This window comes from Pagrus major, chromosome 9 (assembly GCF_040436345.1).
Source record: "Pagrus major chromosome 9, Pma_NU_1.0".
Classification (NCBI taxonomy): domain Eukaryota; kingdom Metazoa; phylum Chordata; class Actinopteri; order Spariformes; family Sparidae; genus Pagrus; species Pagrus major.
This window is the reverse complement of record NC_133223.1, coordinates 17,445,577-17,462,553: the sequence shown is the minus strand read 5'-3', so window position 1 is coordinate 17,462,553 and position 16,977 is coordinate 17,445,577. Positions and strand designations below refer to the sequence as shown.

Below are 16,977 nucleotides of genomic sequence, written 5' to 3'. Positions count from 1 at the left end.
AACCAATTTCAAGTCCGCGTCGTAGGTGTCGCTGTTGACCACGTCTGCATCCGCAGTGCGAGCGCGTGCAGGGGTTGAGGGTGGGTGGGGGGCTGAAGGGGGGAGAGGAGGCTGCGTCTCAAGGCCATTTTCAAATCTCATTGGTGGGCTTGTCATGTGGTCGGGAGGCATCCTGACTTACACGGAGATTGTTTTTCCTAGATATGTCAGCTTCCAGAGGACATCTCTCTCCTCTTAAAAAACGTTACCCCCCAAAATGTCCTTCCCCAGTAGCTCTCCTGCGGCCAACACATTTTTAGTGGACTCTTTAATTGGGGCGTGCAGGACGGACAGCTTTTACTCCAACAGCAACATGTACATGCCGTCCGCCGGCTCTGAAATGGGAACTTACGGAATGCAAACCTGTGGACTCCTGCCGTCTTTCGGCAAAAGAGGGGAGGTCAACCACCAAAATATGGGCATGAATGTCCACTCTTACATACCTCAAATAGATAACTGGACTGATCCGAGCAGACCCTGCAGGATAGAGTCGTCCAGTCAGATGTCAAACTGTACATTTTCACAGAGCATAAAGGAAGAGAGTAACTGCTGCATGTACTCGGATAAGAGAGTGCAAAAAGTCAGCTCGTCAGACGTCCCCGCATATTCTGACGTTATTCCCGAGTCGTGTCCAGTCGATGGCGGTCCAGAGATCCCGGTTCCGGGCTATTTCAGACTGAGCCAAACTTACGCGAACGGGAAACATCAGGAAAACTACTGCCATGATCCGCCGAGTCCAAACCCAACACTGATGCAACTCAGCCGGGTCACTCCGAAACCGCAACCCTCCTCCTCCTCCTCTTCTTCCTCTTCGGCGTCTTCGAATTTCGCAGAGGTGGAAAAGAAAAGTGAGGACGTCCCGCAAAAACCCGACACCTCAAGGACGCCGGTCCCCGCAGCGGAAAGCCCGAAGTCCAGCAGCAGCTCCGGGGAGAAGAGCTGCCCCATGGAGGCGCCTGTGTCCAGTCCTGAGCTGCTCCACGAGGAAGGGAAAGGTGGGTTGGCTACACAATGAAAGCTTTTATCTCGTGGCGCTGCGGTGCTGAGAAGGCTCCAGCATCATAAAACCAAGTATAAAACACAAACAACCCTAAAGTCGTAATGTTTAATGAGAGTCTTTCTCAGGTTGCAGTAACAGGCAACAGAGAATGGTTTTACCATGCAGCATGCACACTGTGCGTCGCTCTGTCCTCACACATTTAAAGTCAAATAAGCTGCAATTTTTAAAAAAAATATTTTCTCAACGTGTTGTGTTATATTTTGGGGCACATGTCACGGTTTGCAGACACTAGAAGTGTAACGCGAGGCGCTTTTATGAGAGCCATATTTGTTGTACAACTGCAAAAATGTAATCACTCCAACATCTCCAGGATAATTGTGCTGGATAGTTTTGCATCTTTAACTAAATCAGAAGTTACAAGTTAAATTAAAAGCTGACGATTTTAACAATTTAATCAATTGTCACCTGCTAATTCATTTGAAGCTTTTATGAAATTAATAGATTTTTTATTATTTATTTATTTATTTATTTTTTGCTAATGTTTCCAGCTGTACAAAGATCGTAGGGTGCGGTCTGATCAGCTGGGGTTTAATTTCATTTCTACTTCATTAGTGTTGGCATGTACGTGACTAATAACATCCCCTGCTTTTTTATTTTATCTATTCTGGGAAAACATTTATAATTGTGTGTTATTTCCCAGAGGTGAAATCCAAATCAGCAGGTGAGGAGTTTGCAGCAGCAGCAGCAGCGTTAAAACACTGTGTGTGTGTGTGTGTGTGTGTGTGTCATCTGTTACAGGCTGCAAGAGTGACCCGCCAACGAGCAACTGGTTAACAGCAAAAAGTGGCAGAAAGAAAAGATGCCCCTACACGAAGCACCAGACCTTGGAGTTGGAGAAGGAGTTTCTGTTCAATATGTATCTGACCCGAGAGCGCCGCCTAGAGATCAGCCGGAGCGTCAACCTGACCGACAGGCAGGTCAAGATCTGGTTTCAGAACCGCAGGATGAAGCTGAAGAAAATGAGCAGAGAAAACCGCATCCGTGAACTGACCTCAAATCTCACCTTTTCGTGAGCTCGCATGTATTTGTGGTTTAGCTGTCTTTTATTATTTTTTCTTCTTCTTCCTCTCATACTCAGTTTGATGCTTCAGCGGCATTGGACGTTTATCTTCAATTTCAACGAAACTGTGACTATATATATATATAAATATAAATATATGTATATGCCAATTTAGTACTTTGTGTGACGTCGTGTTGTTTGTTTTGTTTCATCACAGGGTAACTCACTTTTTGGTCTTAAATTATTGCCAGTAGACATTGATCCTCTGTTGGGTCTCGCTGTTTGGAAAAAAAAAAAAAAAAAAAAGTTACTCTATTTCAGTCATGAAAGCACATTTTATTGTGGTGTAATAGTGCAACATTTGTTTTGTTTTTGTTTTTTCCAGTAAGTGCAAGCCATTTGCTCAATAGTGAAATGTATGAGCCTTTAAAGTGACAAGAAACGATGTTAATCTGTGAATTTACTGCATGTTTGTGGCATGTTATCTTGCAATAAATTGTCAAATAATCTTTGTTTTTGCATTTGTTTGTGGCTATCAAAGCCTGTGGTCTACAAATACCTGGGCCAGTGCCAGACCAGTCTCATCAAATCTGCGGTATCAGGCGCTCTGACGCAGGAAATATTTTGCTTAAAATGTGTAAAATCAGGAGGGAAAACGCGAGAAAAAGACATGTTTTCAAAGCGCCTGTCGCACTTTGCTGCAAGAGAAGAAACGGTGCTCCAAAGTGGATCCTGACATGTGTTTCTAATTTAACTAGATCTACAATTATGCTCTAAAGTCATCACGCGATGAGCCTTAAAAATGTGAAAATATTTTGTTTGCGGGCTGCCGCAGTTTAGACGTACGCGGGTTTCATACAACACCTAACCTGTTATTAAAGATGATCCAGCTCGCTGAAGAAAAATTAAGTTACATTTGTGAAATTAAGCGCTAAAAATAGTCCAAAGCAAACCCAAAAAAAATGCCGCAGCCTCCTCTGCTGTCTACCAAAGGTCTATTTCTGTGCGTGCGCAAAGACGCGCGACGCTTTCATCAAATAAAGACGCTCTTGTTTGTGTCTAAACTAATACTCTGTCAGGACTATCAGGACGGGGCCGAATTATACGTCCAAGCACAAATTCACAGGCGAGAATCAGCTCTTCCTTCCTTCCGAGGCCTCAGCAGCCACGTCGCGTCTCTCCTCACAGTCCAGAATAACTTCATGTGATGGGATTATATGCGACAAATGACGCGCAGCTGTCAGTGTGATCCTGTGTGGAGGTTCGACCTAAATATTGAGAATATCTTCCTGGAAATTCTTCTTTTAATTCTGGACTGAAGGTCAAGAAACTATAAAAACAAACAACTTAAAGTTCACTTCTTAAAAAATAAAAATATAACATCTATATTAGGTTTAAAGTGCACCTTTCAGATGGCAGCACACAGATGGACTCCTGCTCCTCCAAGTCTTTTCTTTTTATTTTATTGACGGCATGTATAATCACACGCACCTCATAAAACATTTATTGATACATAAAGACATTATTGCCCTCCTTTGAATGAGCACAATCATTTCACAACTGCCGTTTCCGGCTTAGCTTTAAAAATTAAAACCCAGCCCAGAAAATATGTTTCCTCGCCGAATATTAACAATGGATAAAGCCCGTACGCCGCATTGTGAACGGAAATGGCGTCTGTTATTTTACAACATGTTATTACATCTATTTTACGAGGACTCCGTAAGTCTATAAACCATTTTACTAGCATTGAGGGTATCAGGACGATATTATAAGAGTTGTTCTCAAACATTAAGATGCAGTGAATCCGTTTTGGTCTGGATTATGTGTGACTTTTCCTTTTTTTCTTTTTTTTTTTTCTTTTTTTGAAGTTGCTTGTATTGTTGCAGCGTCCTGCAGCCACCCGCACGAAAAACAAAAAAAAAACATTTGAATCCAATTTGAGCGAATGTTTTCTCCCCCCAGTCACATCTGATGGGGCTTTTTATTATTTGTGAAATGAAAAGCTAAATTAAACCTGACGACCAAAAAAAAAAAAGAAAAAAAAAAAAAAAAAAAAAAAAAAGAGAGAGCAGCAGGGCAGGATTGATTTACTCGCTGTATTGGTAAATATGACCACGTGATCCATGTAACCAATCCCTGTAGATGCAGGCCAGCAAAAATACTATGATTGTTCATAGAGGGAAGCTTCCCGTAACAGTGCAACCCTTATTATATGAGTAGGAAGGGATCAAAAATGTCTTCCAGTGGCACTCTCAGTAACTGCTATGTGGACGCTATAATGGGGCAGGAGCCGGAGGATGTGTACGGTGCTCGCTTTATTCAGGCTCCACACATGGTGACCCCGAGGCCGGCAGGTGCTGGGGCGGACAACGCAGACTTCTCCTCTTGCAATTTTGCACCAAAGTCCGCCGTTTTCTCGTCGTCTTGGTCCTCGGTTCACCCGCAGGGGATTTATCATCCGTACGTGCACCACCACCACCACCACCAGTCCCATCTCCCCGCCTCGGACGGCAGATATGTCGGCGTCCGCTCCTGGATGGACCCCATCTCCAACCACGTTTCGTTCGCCGGATTTCACTCCGGCGGTCGGCCGTACGGGACCAAGCCGGAGGTCTTGCCACCGAAAGCTGCGGAGTGCGACGCCTTGGAGGCAGAGGCTCGGCCGCTCGCCGGTGAGTTCGCGTGCGGAGCGTCGGAGTGTCCAGAAAAGGCGAACAGGGATCTCAGTGGAAGTGAGCTTTCGAGCCACAGCGAGCCCAAAGAGGAGAAACAACAACAACTTGACCCAAGTAAGTAAACGAAATAGCCGGTGCTGATTTACAACCCTGAAGAACTGTATGAGCTGGGTGTGTAAAACTGGAGGTTTTACTAACCTATAAAAGTGTCTCGTACTATACCGCGGCTCGGGAAGGGGAAAAAACCCGCCCTGCACGGGTTATTACAGGGGATCCTGAAGTTCTGCATGTCACAGGACACCCAAAACAGATACACAACGCTCAGAGTCGATGAGACTTTACCTGATGTGATTTATTTTGATGTGTGTGTAAAAAACAAGGAAACATATCACCTAAACACTCCTTCAAATTAAACTATTTCCTCCTTTTTTTGGTGCTTTTGATTCCCTGTAACCACACCAGTGTCCTCACAGGTCCCCGAGCCCCAATCTGGCAACCATTTACTGAAGCCATTAAAGTTTCAAATCCAAAACACCCTCATCACATGTATCTTATTATATATCTTTTCCCCCTTGTTGTTGTTTTTTTTTGCAGGCAACCCTGCGGCAAACTGGATTCACGCCCGCTCGACGAGAAAGAAGCGGTGCCCGTACACAAAATATCAGACTTTGGAGCTGGAGAAGGAGTTCCTCTACAACATGTATTTGACAAGAGACCGGCGCTATGAGGTGGCCCGCATACTCAGTTTAACCGAGAGACAAGTGAAGATCTGGTTCCAGAACAGGAGGATGAAAATGAAGAAGATGAACAGAGAGAGGAGCGGAAAGGATCACCTATGAAACATCCCCGCTGCTGCTGCTGCTGCTGCTGCTGCTGCTGCTGCTGCTGCTGCTGCCGACTCACACAGTTTCATGTTTGTACCAAGGAAGCCATCTGAACTATTTACATTTATTTTGGTAGGAGCCAAGGTAGCCGTTTTATTATTATTATTATTATTATTATTTTTTTCTAGCGTGTCAGTGTCAGAACGTGTTTGGCCGAATATGCATCAAAACGTGCAGGAGTTTGTCCGGATATACAGACACGGATTCTTTAAAAAAAAAAGAATACAGTTTCAGTTCATCTGAAATGATCTGTTTGATTTCACAAACACACACTGGGGTGTTCAAGCAGCCTCTCAGATGAGTCCAGCACCCCCTCCCACAGTAAACGTGCCTATGTGTATTGCTTTTATAGTTGTTAAGAATGTGGAGTTGTATATAAAACATTTTCACAGCTTGAACTACTTTGACTTCTGTCTCTGTCAGTATACACACACGGAGATGCTGCGTCAGTAAAGCGTGCGTTCAACCCCTATTTTCTTTATTGGTAAAAAAAAAAAAAAAAAAAAACATGGACTGAAAAATAGTTCTGCGTTTTGCTTGGAGAATTGGAAATGATCCACTTAACGTCAGCGTTAATAAATATATCACATTTCTCTGCATGTTTCGGCCGACTTTAGCCTTTTTTATTTAAGTTTTTTAATTTTTTAAAAATCAGGAAATCCTCCTGGAGGCCTGTTTGTTTTTTTTTAACCGTGACGACTACTAGAAAAATACAACACAAAATGTAACACAACAGTTTTTTTTGTTTGTTTTTTTGAGCGTTTGACGCCTACATTTTCTTAATTGCAGACTACAAATGCATCTGCACAAAATATATGAATTTAAAGTCCCCTTTAAATCAGAGTAGTAGAAGTAGAAGTTACATTATTGGTTGATTTAACTCTTTTTCAACGCTGGATTTTGTAAACGCAGAAGAAACGAGTAATAAAGTGTTTACGATTGGGAGAGGTGTTGCGGCGGATTTCCAATTTATTGTCCAACTTGTACGAATAATTACTTTAAAGCAGGAAGAAACGCGGTCCAATAAAGCTATAGAAATGGCTAGACGTCTGGCCTAAATGACTTTATGGCCCTGGCCAGTAATTACACTCTCCTTTGAAACCCCCTTTTTTCTCGGGCGTTCGCGTCTGTTGCTGACAAACAGAATGTAGACACTTTTCCACAGGGTGTCTGGTCGATGAATTGTTTCAGAGGAAATCACCCCCCAACCTTAATGGTCAGGTTTATTCATCAACTGCACTTCCCACTGATGGGAAAAAAAAACTTCACGTTGACTGGTGTCCGGTGCAGCCTTACAGTCAGATGCTTTTATTTTATTTTGAAATGTTAAACCAGGCCGTGTGTGCTGGTTTTGACCCCATGAAGGCAAAATCAGAGAAAACTAAGTGTTTTTACTGAAGCAGACATCAATCTTTTTTTTATTGATCTTTTGCCTATAAATCAGTGAAACAATTTTAAAGTCACGAGTCAGATCAAAATGGGGAAAACCCTGAATCGTGCCAAAACAGATACAATCACTTTATCTCTGCTGGAGCTTCAGGGGGGAAGTGACGAGAGCGCTAGAGGGCGATATTGTCCTTTTAGTCTCAGTTACTGCAGTTCATTCACAGCTGGAACGTGAAGGCAACACATGCAGCAAACCATTCAGCATGCACTCATGGATCCACTGAGTTGTATGAAAATCAGAGAAGAAAGTGTAGAAAACATACTGTGGGCTGAATCTCTGAATGTCCTTTATAATAGTCGAGGTTTTTGGATTGTGAACGTCTCAAAAGTCCAGAGTGTGAGGAGTGAAAAGTGTGGGGGTCGATTTTACAGCATTGTAAACAATTATGGTACAATTTTAGGTCCTGAGTCGACAGCTGTTGTTTTGTGGGAGCGAAAAAAAAAGAATATCACGTTGATTTAAACAATTAAAAGTCCTAATTTATGTTTTTTAATCGCCCATTGCAGTTTAAAAAAATGTTTTATTTTCAAATAAAATAAACGGTCCATTAATAATGTTAAAACCCCAAATCTGAGCAATCAAAAAAAATACATAGTAACTAATTTTATTTGTTTATTGGATAGGGACAGAGCACGTTATTAAACACACGATGTAAACATGCCGGATTGGGCATAGTGCTAATTTACATCCGTCAAACAACAATTCAGAAATATACATTTTCACAGAAGAGCAGCCTCTTTTCATCGACACAGTAAAGGGTTAAAGAAGTCCTCAGCCTCACCTCATCATCCTGCACACATGGAAACAACAGAGACAATTATAGTCAACTTTAGAAAATGTATTTCTCTAAATCTCCCCTTTAAAACACCATCAATTTTCTTCAAAACTTTATTAAATCGATTAATTCTAAATGTATTTTATTGTCCCTGTACTTGTGTCCTTTGATGGTAGACTAATATTTATACGTAAGCTCTGTTTTGGCTCTGGAGCTTCTAAACATGCCCAACACATGCCTTGTGTGTTTTTTTCCCCCCACAATGCTAAAAATACTTCAAATTCAAATGTTTATGTTTAAGTGACTTACATCAGCAGTGCTATACTGGGCCTGTGGAAGAAAATAGCTATATGTTTTCCCCTCTTTAAAAGCCAGGTCAGTGAAACAAACAAATAAATCAACACAGCACAGAAACAATTTACAATTTGAAAAGTACGATAAGAGGAATTAGAATAATTAAAAGAGGCCCCTAATTTCCATTATCTGATGCCAAAACCCTCTGACCATCCAGCTCAGGGCCTGAGGCATCTGATAAACCCTCACAGTCGTTAACTTGCAGTTGAAAGCAGATTCTCGGAGCTTTAAACACCGCAGGACTCCAGTTTGACACATCTGATGAGAACGCAGCAGTGCAGCAGTGTGTTTTTCTTAATTCAGTCTGCAGAGGAAGAGTAAGAGGCGCCTCCCTCGCTGTGTCCTGAGGAGCTGGTGTGAACATTACTTCACTCATCGCCATTAAAATTATGATTGTCATGAGGTTTGCAGTTGTGTGAAGCATCCAAACACTGGCAGCCAATGGCGGCGCGCAGAGAGCACAAGATGGATGCGAAAATATTGAAGCAATTAGAGAAAATGCTGGATTGATTATTTGCATCTTAAGAGATGCGACGTCCTGATGTCTCGAGCTGTGTATGTGTGATAAAGACAGTAGACTGCAGAGGAGACGGAGACGATCAGGGCCGAATAACTTCAGACCTCATAGTGACAATGTTCAGCAAGACATATGTGTCGATTACACGCGCACAATAACCAGATGAAACATTTTCTTTGATAACGAGGGGATTTCTGTCAATATGTCCACGCAGTCATAATCGATTTACAGTTATGGGTAGTCATGTGCCTCTTTCTTTAGAGGCCATGGGGTCAACTATTTCACTCTGGCCATTAGCTGCAGTCACATTACCTCCATTTACACGCCAACATAACAGTTTACGTCAACGATTTGGGAACAAACTTGGGCTGGTTTCAGGAGAATTGCTGCTCTCTCTCCCTCTCTCTCTCTCTCCCTCTCCCTCCCTCCCTCTCTCTGTCTCTCTCTCTCTCACTCTGTGTGTGTGTGTGTGTGTGTTGAATTGAACCTATGACTGGAAACCTTACTTCAGTAAACCTTGTTGTCCAGCCTATAGGCTCTCTTGACGTTAAACCAACCTCGCCTTATTGTGACATTTTAAAATCTCGCGGTGTTTTCCTGCTTGTCGTTTTTTTGTTCACAACCAAAACCACAGCAGCTGTGAAATACTTCAGCTCTATGACGCAATTTGACAAGCAGGTATTCCGGAGTCCAGAGTGAACTGTGACGTCTCGCGTTCTGAAGAACCCCGGAGGTTCTACAGTGTGTTCCTATGCGCGAGACAGAGAGACAGACTGAGCAGCCCAGAATGAAATGGCGTCATTCCAACAAAGTTGTAAAGTAATATGGTGCACATGTGAAATGATGAGGTGGATGTCCACACTGGATCTGGGGCGGTTGCTATAACAACGGATTTGTAATAATTAAATCATCATAACTGATCAGTCAGTTCATGATCTTGGCCATTATGGCACTCTTTATTCCTCAGGCTTGTGAGACTCCTGAACGCACCACTCCGCCATGAAACTTTTATTGTTGTGATTTGATTATTGATTGATTTGTCCGTATAGTTTTTTTTTTGTGTGTGTGTGTTTACTAACTGGATGTTGTGTTATGACATCATCACAATCACGTGTTCGCGTGCAAACTTGAATCAGTCATTGGGTACTTCCATGGCAACAGACTTTTGAAATGATGGCTCCAAGTTCTGATTCATGTGGCTAGTAAAATCAAAATAGTCAATGCAACCAACATGATGTAAAAACAAAACAAGAACAACAATAATAATAATTATCATTATAAAATCCACCAACTGGCCTTCTTCTATTGCGCAGCCAGGCTATATAACGGCCTCTGCGTATTTGGGTTAGGCCTAATTTCAGGCGAATCAGGCCGTGCGGAAACCACAATCAGAGCTCTGTGATCAAAGTAAACCACATCATTTGAGCCTAAGTTGATAATATCACATTACCACAATGCATAGGCCTACTTTCCTGTTGGACTTAAGGTTTTAAAGTCAAAATTTAAAGCTTATTTGAATTTTCTCCACTAAAAATAATGATGTTTTTTTATTTTTTTAAATCACGTTTAGATGTCAGCAGACAACTCAAAGCAACGCACGCGCACACAGGCTACAACTGCAACTAATTTACTGTGCTGAGCCGTTAATTTGGATGTGTGGCTTTATTCCTTTCGCCGGGATTGAAAGTAAGCCAAATTGGCTTTATGGCCTGTTTTTAAACCGAGGTAGTTGGAGAGAACAGGAAGACAGACAGAAAAGCCCACCAGACTCACGATGAGACGTGGTGTACTGGTTGTTGCCACCATTTTTTATTGGTCTTCTAGGTGTCTAACAATGTTGCAGCTGTGTGTGTAACCTACCAACCCCACCCACCAATGCCATGTCTTTTTCATAGGCCTATGTCTTTTTTTATCCCAATATCAGTCAGGAATTCTGGACTCAAACACTGTAAGCTGATGCTGGCAAAATCTAGTTTCCTTTTGTTATTACAAACCAAGGACATCTATCTATTTAGCTATTTAGCTATCTAGCTAACTATTTATTAGCCCTTGACAGATATATTGAGATATTTGCAGATATTATAGAGCAATACTGGCCTATCGCAGATACTTCTTTATCGGCCTCTGATATTTTTTTAAGGGGTTATAATATAAGCAAAAAAAGCTCCTTGGGGTCATTTCTAAATATTAAATTCCCTGTAAGTTTACTGTTTTAGTGCACTGATGACATTTTAGACAATAACATATTCTGCGTCCATTACATATCTTTATCACAAGTGTTTGATAACCATTTGAAGGATCACTGCAATAAATAAATAAAAAATAAAAAATAAAATGTGCATGTGTGTGTAGCCTATATGCATTTATCGGCCAATATGCCGATATCAGAACTATCCAACTAATTTATGAGTCAGGTTTGTTAAAAGTGCACAGTTTAAATATTTGATTCGCACCAGCAGACTTGCAGCAGACACCATGTGTTACCCCTAATCAAAGGAAATGGCCAGTGTGAGCTTCATAGATTTGTCTTTGCCTCTCCATCACTCATACTGTGCACTACTCCTCCACCACATCACATACTGGAACTAACACCAACCGACCAGTGCAACGTGGCTGCTCTCTGACCATCAGTGACCTCAAACATCGGACGAGAGCATCATGTAAGAAAAATGCGCGGACAAATAGTCCTCTATCTTCATCTCTTTACACCGCGACTAAAGCGACGTTAATCCAGATTTTTTTCTAACCCCTCCAACAGAAGAATGGCCTCTCCCCACTGGACGAAACTGGACTAGAGTTACTTACAACAATGTCACAGCAATGCAACAAATCCTGATCTCTTGCAACACACACACACACACACACACACACACACACACACACACACACACACATGCACAAAGCTATAAGACAGGAAACCAGAGAGCGAGCCATAGCCTGACTATAAATCGCACAGTGCTGACTCTGGCATGCGACCAGATGAACGAGAATGAAATGAAAGAAATTCCTTTTATGCTGCTGCAGAAGTGTACACACGGAGGAGAGCTGCAGCTGCAATATTTAGCCTTTAAATCTCGAGGGTCAATAGTGTGAAACGTTTTCATATATCATCATTTATTTCTCTCTCATTTCGTCCTCATATGTATGAATAACAGCAGGCCTGTAGCGATGATGTGGAGCAGGAAACACACAGATCGATTTAAAAACATATTTTGTCGTCTCGAGCAATAGTGGAGCAACAACTCGGAGAAGGCCAATGTCTCAGTTTTAGGCTATTTTTGATGATTTTACGCACATTTTTACGCACCAGTTTTAGTCGTAATAAATCCGAATAAAATAGCTGGTTGTATCATGTGACATTTTGTTAACAGTCGGTGTAAGGGCCGCTCCCTGAAAAGCAACAAAAATAAAAGAAAGTAATTAATTCCGTCGCGCTAAAAGCTTCAATTCGACGCAAAAACCGCTCAGATAAAAAAATCTAATGAATTCTTATTTTTTTATTAAATAAAATATGTCGACTTTCATCCTGAGCGAAGCAAAAACGTTGCGTCATCATGATTCTGCCATATGTTCAAGGAAAAGTGGCACATTTTACATTTTAAAATCTTCTATTTTCTGTTCTGCTAAAGAATGTGCGTTATGATGAAGCTGAAACATTTCAAGGCTAAAATCTAAGGGCTCTAAGATTTAACATTTCATAGTTGTGTGACAGAAACAAAAAAAGAAGAAGGAAAAAAAAAACAGGAGGGAAAGCCCCTCTTGTTTTCCTCCAGAGGACATGGAGGGGCTTCTGCCATTATGCAGCAAAGATGGGGAGAATTGCTGCAGTCGAAATTCCTTTTTGTGCGGGGACAATTTACAACTTGGTAATAGACCTTTTTATGTGCCTCCATCGCCTGTCATTGGATGCCACTGGTCATGTGTGAGAGGCAAACGTCTTCATGGCTCTTTTCCTGATTTCCCAGGCGATTTTTTTCCCACTGCATTCTGAGTCTATGGCGTTCAAACCGATGCGCCACGGTCGGCTTTCTTAAAAATCGCATTCGTCTCATAAAACGTCCGATCGGCGCATATTTGCGGCACTGAGATGCTCGTTCTGCTGGATGACAAGAGGAGCGTTTCAACTTTTCTACAGATCTGACATCTTCATGCAAGTAGCAGAAGCAGCAGCAGCAGCAGCAGCAGCAGCAGAAGCAGAAGCAGATCTTGCTCTTCACAGCTTTATCAAAAATGTTCCGCAGAGGTAAACCTCAGAGAATGAACATGGATTACCTCCCGGCTATAGGTAAGCTTTCTGTGTCATAATGGACTTTATTTACGCGCGTGTGTCTGCATGTGAAGTTTGACAGCTTCCTGTTTCATTAGTCATGTAAATTAGCAGCAGGGTAAGGGCTTTCGGGTAATTTCACACGTTGCTGGATGTGTTGAAATACAAAGCTTTTGTAGTTTAAACGCAGAAAAGGCTAATAATGATGTTGGTATTAGTGAAAATGTGCCTTTATGTGGCAAGAATCAAAGAGAAATATTTTCTTTATAGTAATAATCAACTTTATTATGACATGTTTTCATGTTTCTTCATCGTGGCTCTCACCTTTTATTTCTAGATTATTCTGCAGAAATGTATCTTGTGTTTGTGATGATGGTGTCTGAGCTGTATTTTTCTGATGCAGTTATTTAGAAGAGAGCTCCATGTATTGAACCACAGAGTTCCCCTTTCGTTTCCAATTTGAAGCTCCTTATTGCACGTCGACAAACCTTTTATTATCCTCTAGCTTCTAAGATGGCAGTGATCCCACATTTTTTTTTTTTTTTTATCATTTAGCATTTCTTTAGCTTCCAGAATATCTGCACTGGTCTCATGAAGACACTGTATTTCCCCCCACACTTGCTCACTTGCTAAAATGCTGCACAGAATTTCACACAGAAGAATGTTTGCCTTGCTTTATTCCACATATGCGAGTCTGGCAGAAGAAGTTGAGTTTTCATAGCAGTGTTCAGCTGCTTGGAGATGGGGCCAACTAGACAAAGACAGTATTTCACTGTGGCCTGACAGGCAGCTGCGAAAGTATTTACAGCCTTACTGCAATGCGGCAAAATGGACCCTGAGAGAGGAGAGAGGCGCAAGAAGAAGCCTGAGCAAATTAGACATGGCTTTACACTGTTGTGTAATCTGACAATGTGGATATCCCACACGATATCTGTGTGTTTTTCTAACTTCTTATTATGTAGAACGATGTCTGACCGCAGGCCCTGCTCACATTAGAACAGATAGTTTGCATGAATGGATGTGGTTTCCCCTTTCCACCCTCGTTTAACCCCCTGCAGACTTGTTGTAGTCCAAAATTAGACTCTTTTGGATTATTGTGAAACAGAGTAAACAAACATTTCTTCCTGTTAGCTTACATTAAACCTAAAAGGTGTTTTTAAAAAGCTGTTATTTGTGTTACCTCTTCATTCTTTTCGTTTTGCAGTGAGACGAAATGACTCGTTCATTGACAAGTTTCTGTGTTCACATCAAAATCATCACGAGACACGAGTTTATTTCGCTTCATCGGCATAATCACAAGCAATAAAAACATCTACACTGCAAAACATTTGCACGACACTCTGTTGAATTCTATTTTTTCAACATATTACAAAAAAACCACAAGGAAAATAATTTTGCGAAAGGCTGAGATGATTTCTCTTGAGTCACGTGCAGTTTCATTGGTTTAAATGAACCTAATTTACCTTCGGGAATTAATAAAGCTATTGATCTATCTATCTAGAGCTTAATTAAACCCAGTCTCATCAAGACTCATCAGCCCTCTTGAATTAAGACACCTCTATTTAATTCAAATAATATTGAAATGAACTAACTCGCATGCAGAATTTGCAGCTTCTTCTCCCGTCTTGCACATTTCTTCCATATTTCCATCAAACCCGTGATAAAGTGAAAGTATTTGTCAGTGTTGTTGGACATTTTTTGCAGTGGAACAGAGGAGAGGTCGTTAAAGTGCCAGCAGAAGGCGCTGTTGCCCAACAGTCTGCCTCTCTGGACACGTTCAGCAGGCTTTTCCTGAGCACGGTGATTGGCTGAGACACGTGGTCACGTGACGTGGTTCACTTTTGAAAGTGGTTTTTGGAGCTCTGTGTGTAAAAAAGATCACCAAGTTCAGCATTTGTGTGTGATTTATTTGCCTTTTTATTGCCGCATTTGGTGTTTTGTGGGATCTTTAAGTGTTCTCGTGCTCCACAAACCCATTAGTTGTTCTACAGCAAGAAGCAAACAGCTGTTTATTGTCATTAATTAATCAGAGGAGACTTTATTAGCAGAGACCACTTCAGTTAAAGATGCTAAACAAGCTGTAGCTTCACTGACTTCAGCTGTTTGAACATCTTCACACAGATTCATGAGAGTTTGCATGACATCCTCCTCATGCTGATGTCAGAGGAGGTGGTTTTTATGAATGCTGCTGAGGCTGAAAGCAAAATGACTGCATTTAAAACTGCACAGGCCTCGTATTAGAGCGGGAACAATGTGAGTTCAGCTACTTATAAAACACCGAGGAGGCCACTAATTACCTGCAGGGGAAATCTCCTTTTTTATGAGTACATGCATGTAAAAAGTGACAAGCCTCTGATCTGATGCCCTTCCATTTATCATACCTGCCCCACATCATCACATCAGCTCTGTGCAGTAGGAGAGGAGAGGAGAGGAGAGGAGGGGCAGCGGTGCTGTGCGCTCTGGGATTGGCCCGGATGAATGAATGACATCAGTCTTATTGTGTCAGGTTCACTGGGGAGAGAAATAATGTATTTGAGCACAGATCATGCATGCGTGTTTTTGTTCGCACTGTTAGAGGTCAACAGGCTTCAGTGAGATGATAGAATCAGATCTGGGGCGAAAAAATGAATAAAAAAATAAAATAATCCTTGACTTAAATAAATGGACAACAGGTCATAAAATGATAAATGTTACCAGTCAGAGACACAGTTGTCTAAGTAGCAGACTTTGTTTTGAGTTAAAGCATTTTATTAGTTGTATATAAGTATAATGTGCAAATAAATGGACTACCAAAATAAAATACTTTCTTTTTTATCCAAGTGCACTTCTATTCCCAGTAACATCCTGACAGTTGCGACCTTCCTATAAACTCCCAGCTTCCTCTCTTCCTCTCCACGACTTTTCCTCAGTGCACATCAGTGTAATCGGCGTTATTGAGTAAGTGCAACTTTGAGGGTTATTTATGGGCCTGCGCGGTGTTGTGAGTGGCTGCGAGGAAACACGTGATGCCATTAAAGTTTGTTTTATGGCCCGGGACTTGACAAGCCAAAATATAATTCTCATTGTGTATTAGTAAGACGGTCCAGATGGGTTGGAATAGAGCGTCAATTGGCAGCGGACTGGACCGGGCGGACTCTCCCTGCGGCGGGCTTGCTCCTCGGTGCTGTGCCATGTGTTGCGGGCTCGGCGGTAAGCTGCGTTTTATCATTATGCTCGTGCTATGGGCGTGTGATGTCACACTACACTGTTTCCTGCCTCTAAAAGCGGCCACAGTGCGTGTCCAGGACGAACAGAGATGCTTTAGATGATGCGCTGCTGTAAGGAAATGGTGTTTAATCTCATTACGGCGCTCGGTTTGGGTTTAAACCTTTTAAGACTCAATCGATGCTTTGTTGGATGTGTGTTGTTCAAGTTGTTGCTCTGCTTCTCTGCTACATGATGTCGTTATAGATCATAGCTTTGTGGTGCTTGTTTGCTTGGAGGCGGAGAAATCAACCTGTTGTCCCCCAGACTGCTGTTGTTTGAGATTTTCTGAAGGATTTGTTGAAATATCTGGAAGGCCTAATTATGTGTATATATATAAAACACGTGCCAATTCTGCTTCTGTTGCAATTTTCCTAGCTCACAATTCGTTTTTGTGACAATCTGAGCTTCAGCTTTAATTACATCGAAATTAATAAACAGCTAAAAACAGCACCGAGGTTACAAGAATATTTCATTTTTATTTGTCACGTTATGTGGCTGTTACTCGCTGCAGGCCTGGTGCATTTCTTCTGCAGGGCTTTTAAATGATTTATTCCACCACTCACTGATGGAAAACACGTCTAATAATCGTTAAATAATATTGAATTCAAAGTAGAGGGGGAATTTAAGCCCTATTTTCCATTTCTATGAGTCAGAAATGCTCCCTCACTTCGCCCGCAAATTAGATTAAATAGGCCTCGTGTTTTCTGTCGCTC

At 41.7% G+C, this 16,977-nt stretch overlaps 2 protein-coding genes across 2 annotated transcripts; both read left to right on the top strand.

The window, feature by feature from the left end:
* The first annotated feature begins 256 nt into the window (after window positions 1–256).
* hoxd10a (homeobox D10a) lies at window positions 257–2,112 on the top strand. The gene is made up of 2 exons (XM_073474121.1): window positions 257–1,034; window positions 1,838–2,112. Exons 1-2 carry the CDS (start codon window positions 257–259, stop codon window positions 2,110–2,112), a joined length of 1,053 nt encoding a protein of 350 aa, XP_073330222.1.
* A 2,199-nt stretch (window positions 2,113–4,311) lies between these two features.
* hoxd9a (homeobox D9a) lies at window positions 4,312–5,613 on the top strand. Its single transcript, XM_073474037.1, has 2 exons — window positions 4,312–4,888; window positions 5,369–5,613. Exons 1-2 carry the CDS (start codon window positions 4,312–4,314, stop codon window positions 5,611–5,613), a joined length of 822 nt encoding a protein of 273 aa, XP_073330138.1.
* Window positions 5,614–16,977: the final 11,364 nt, after the last annotated feature.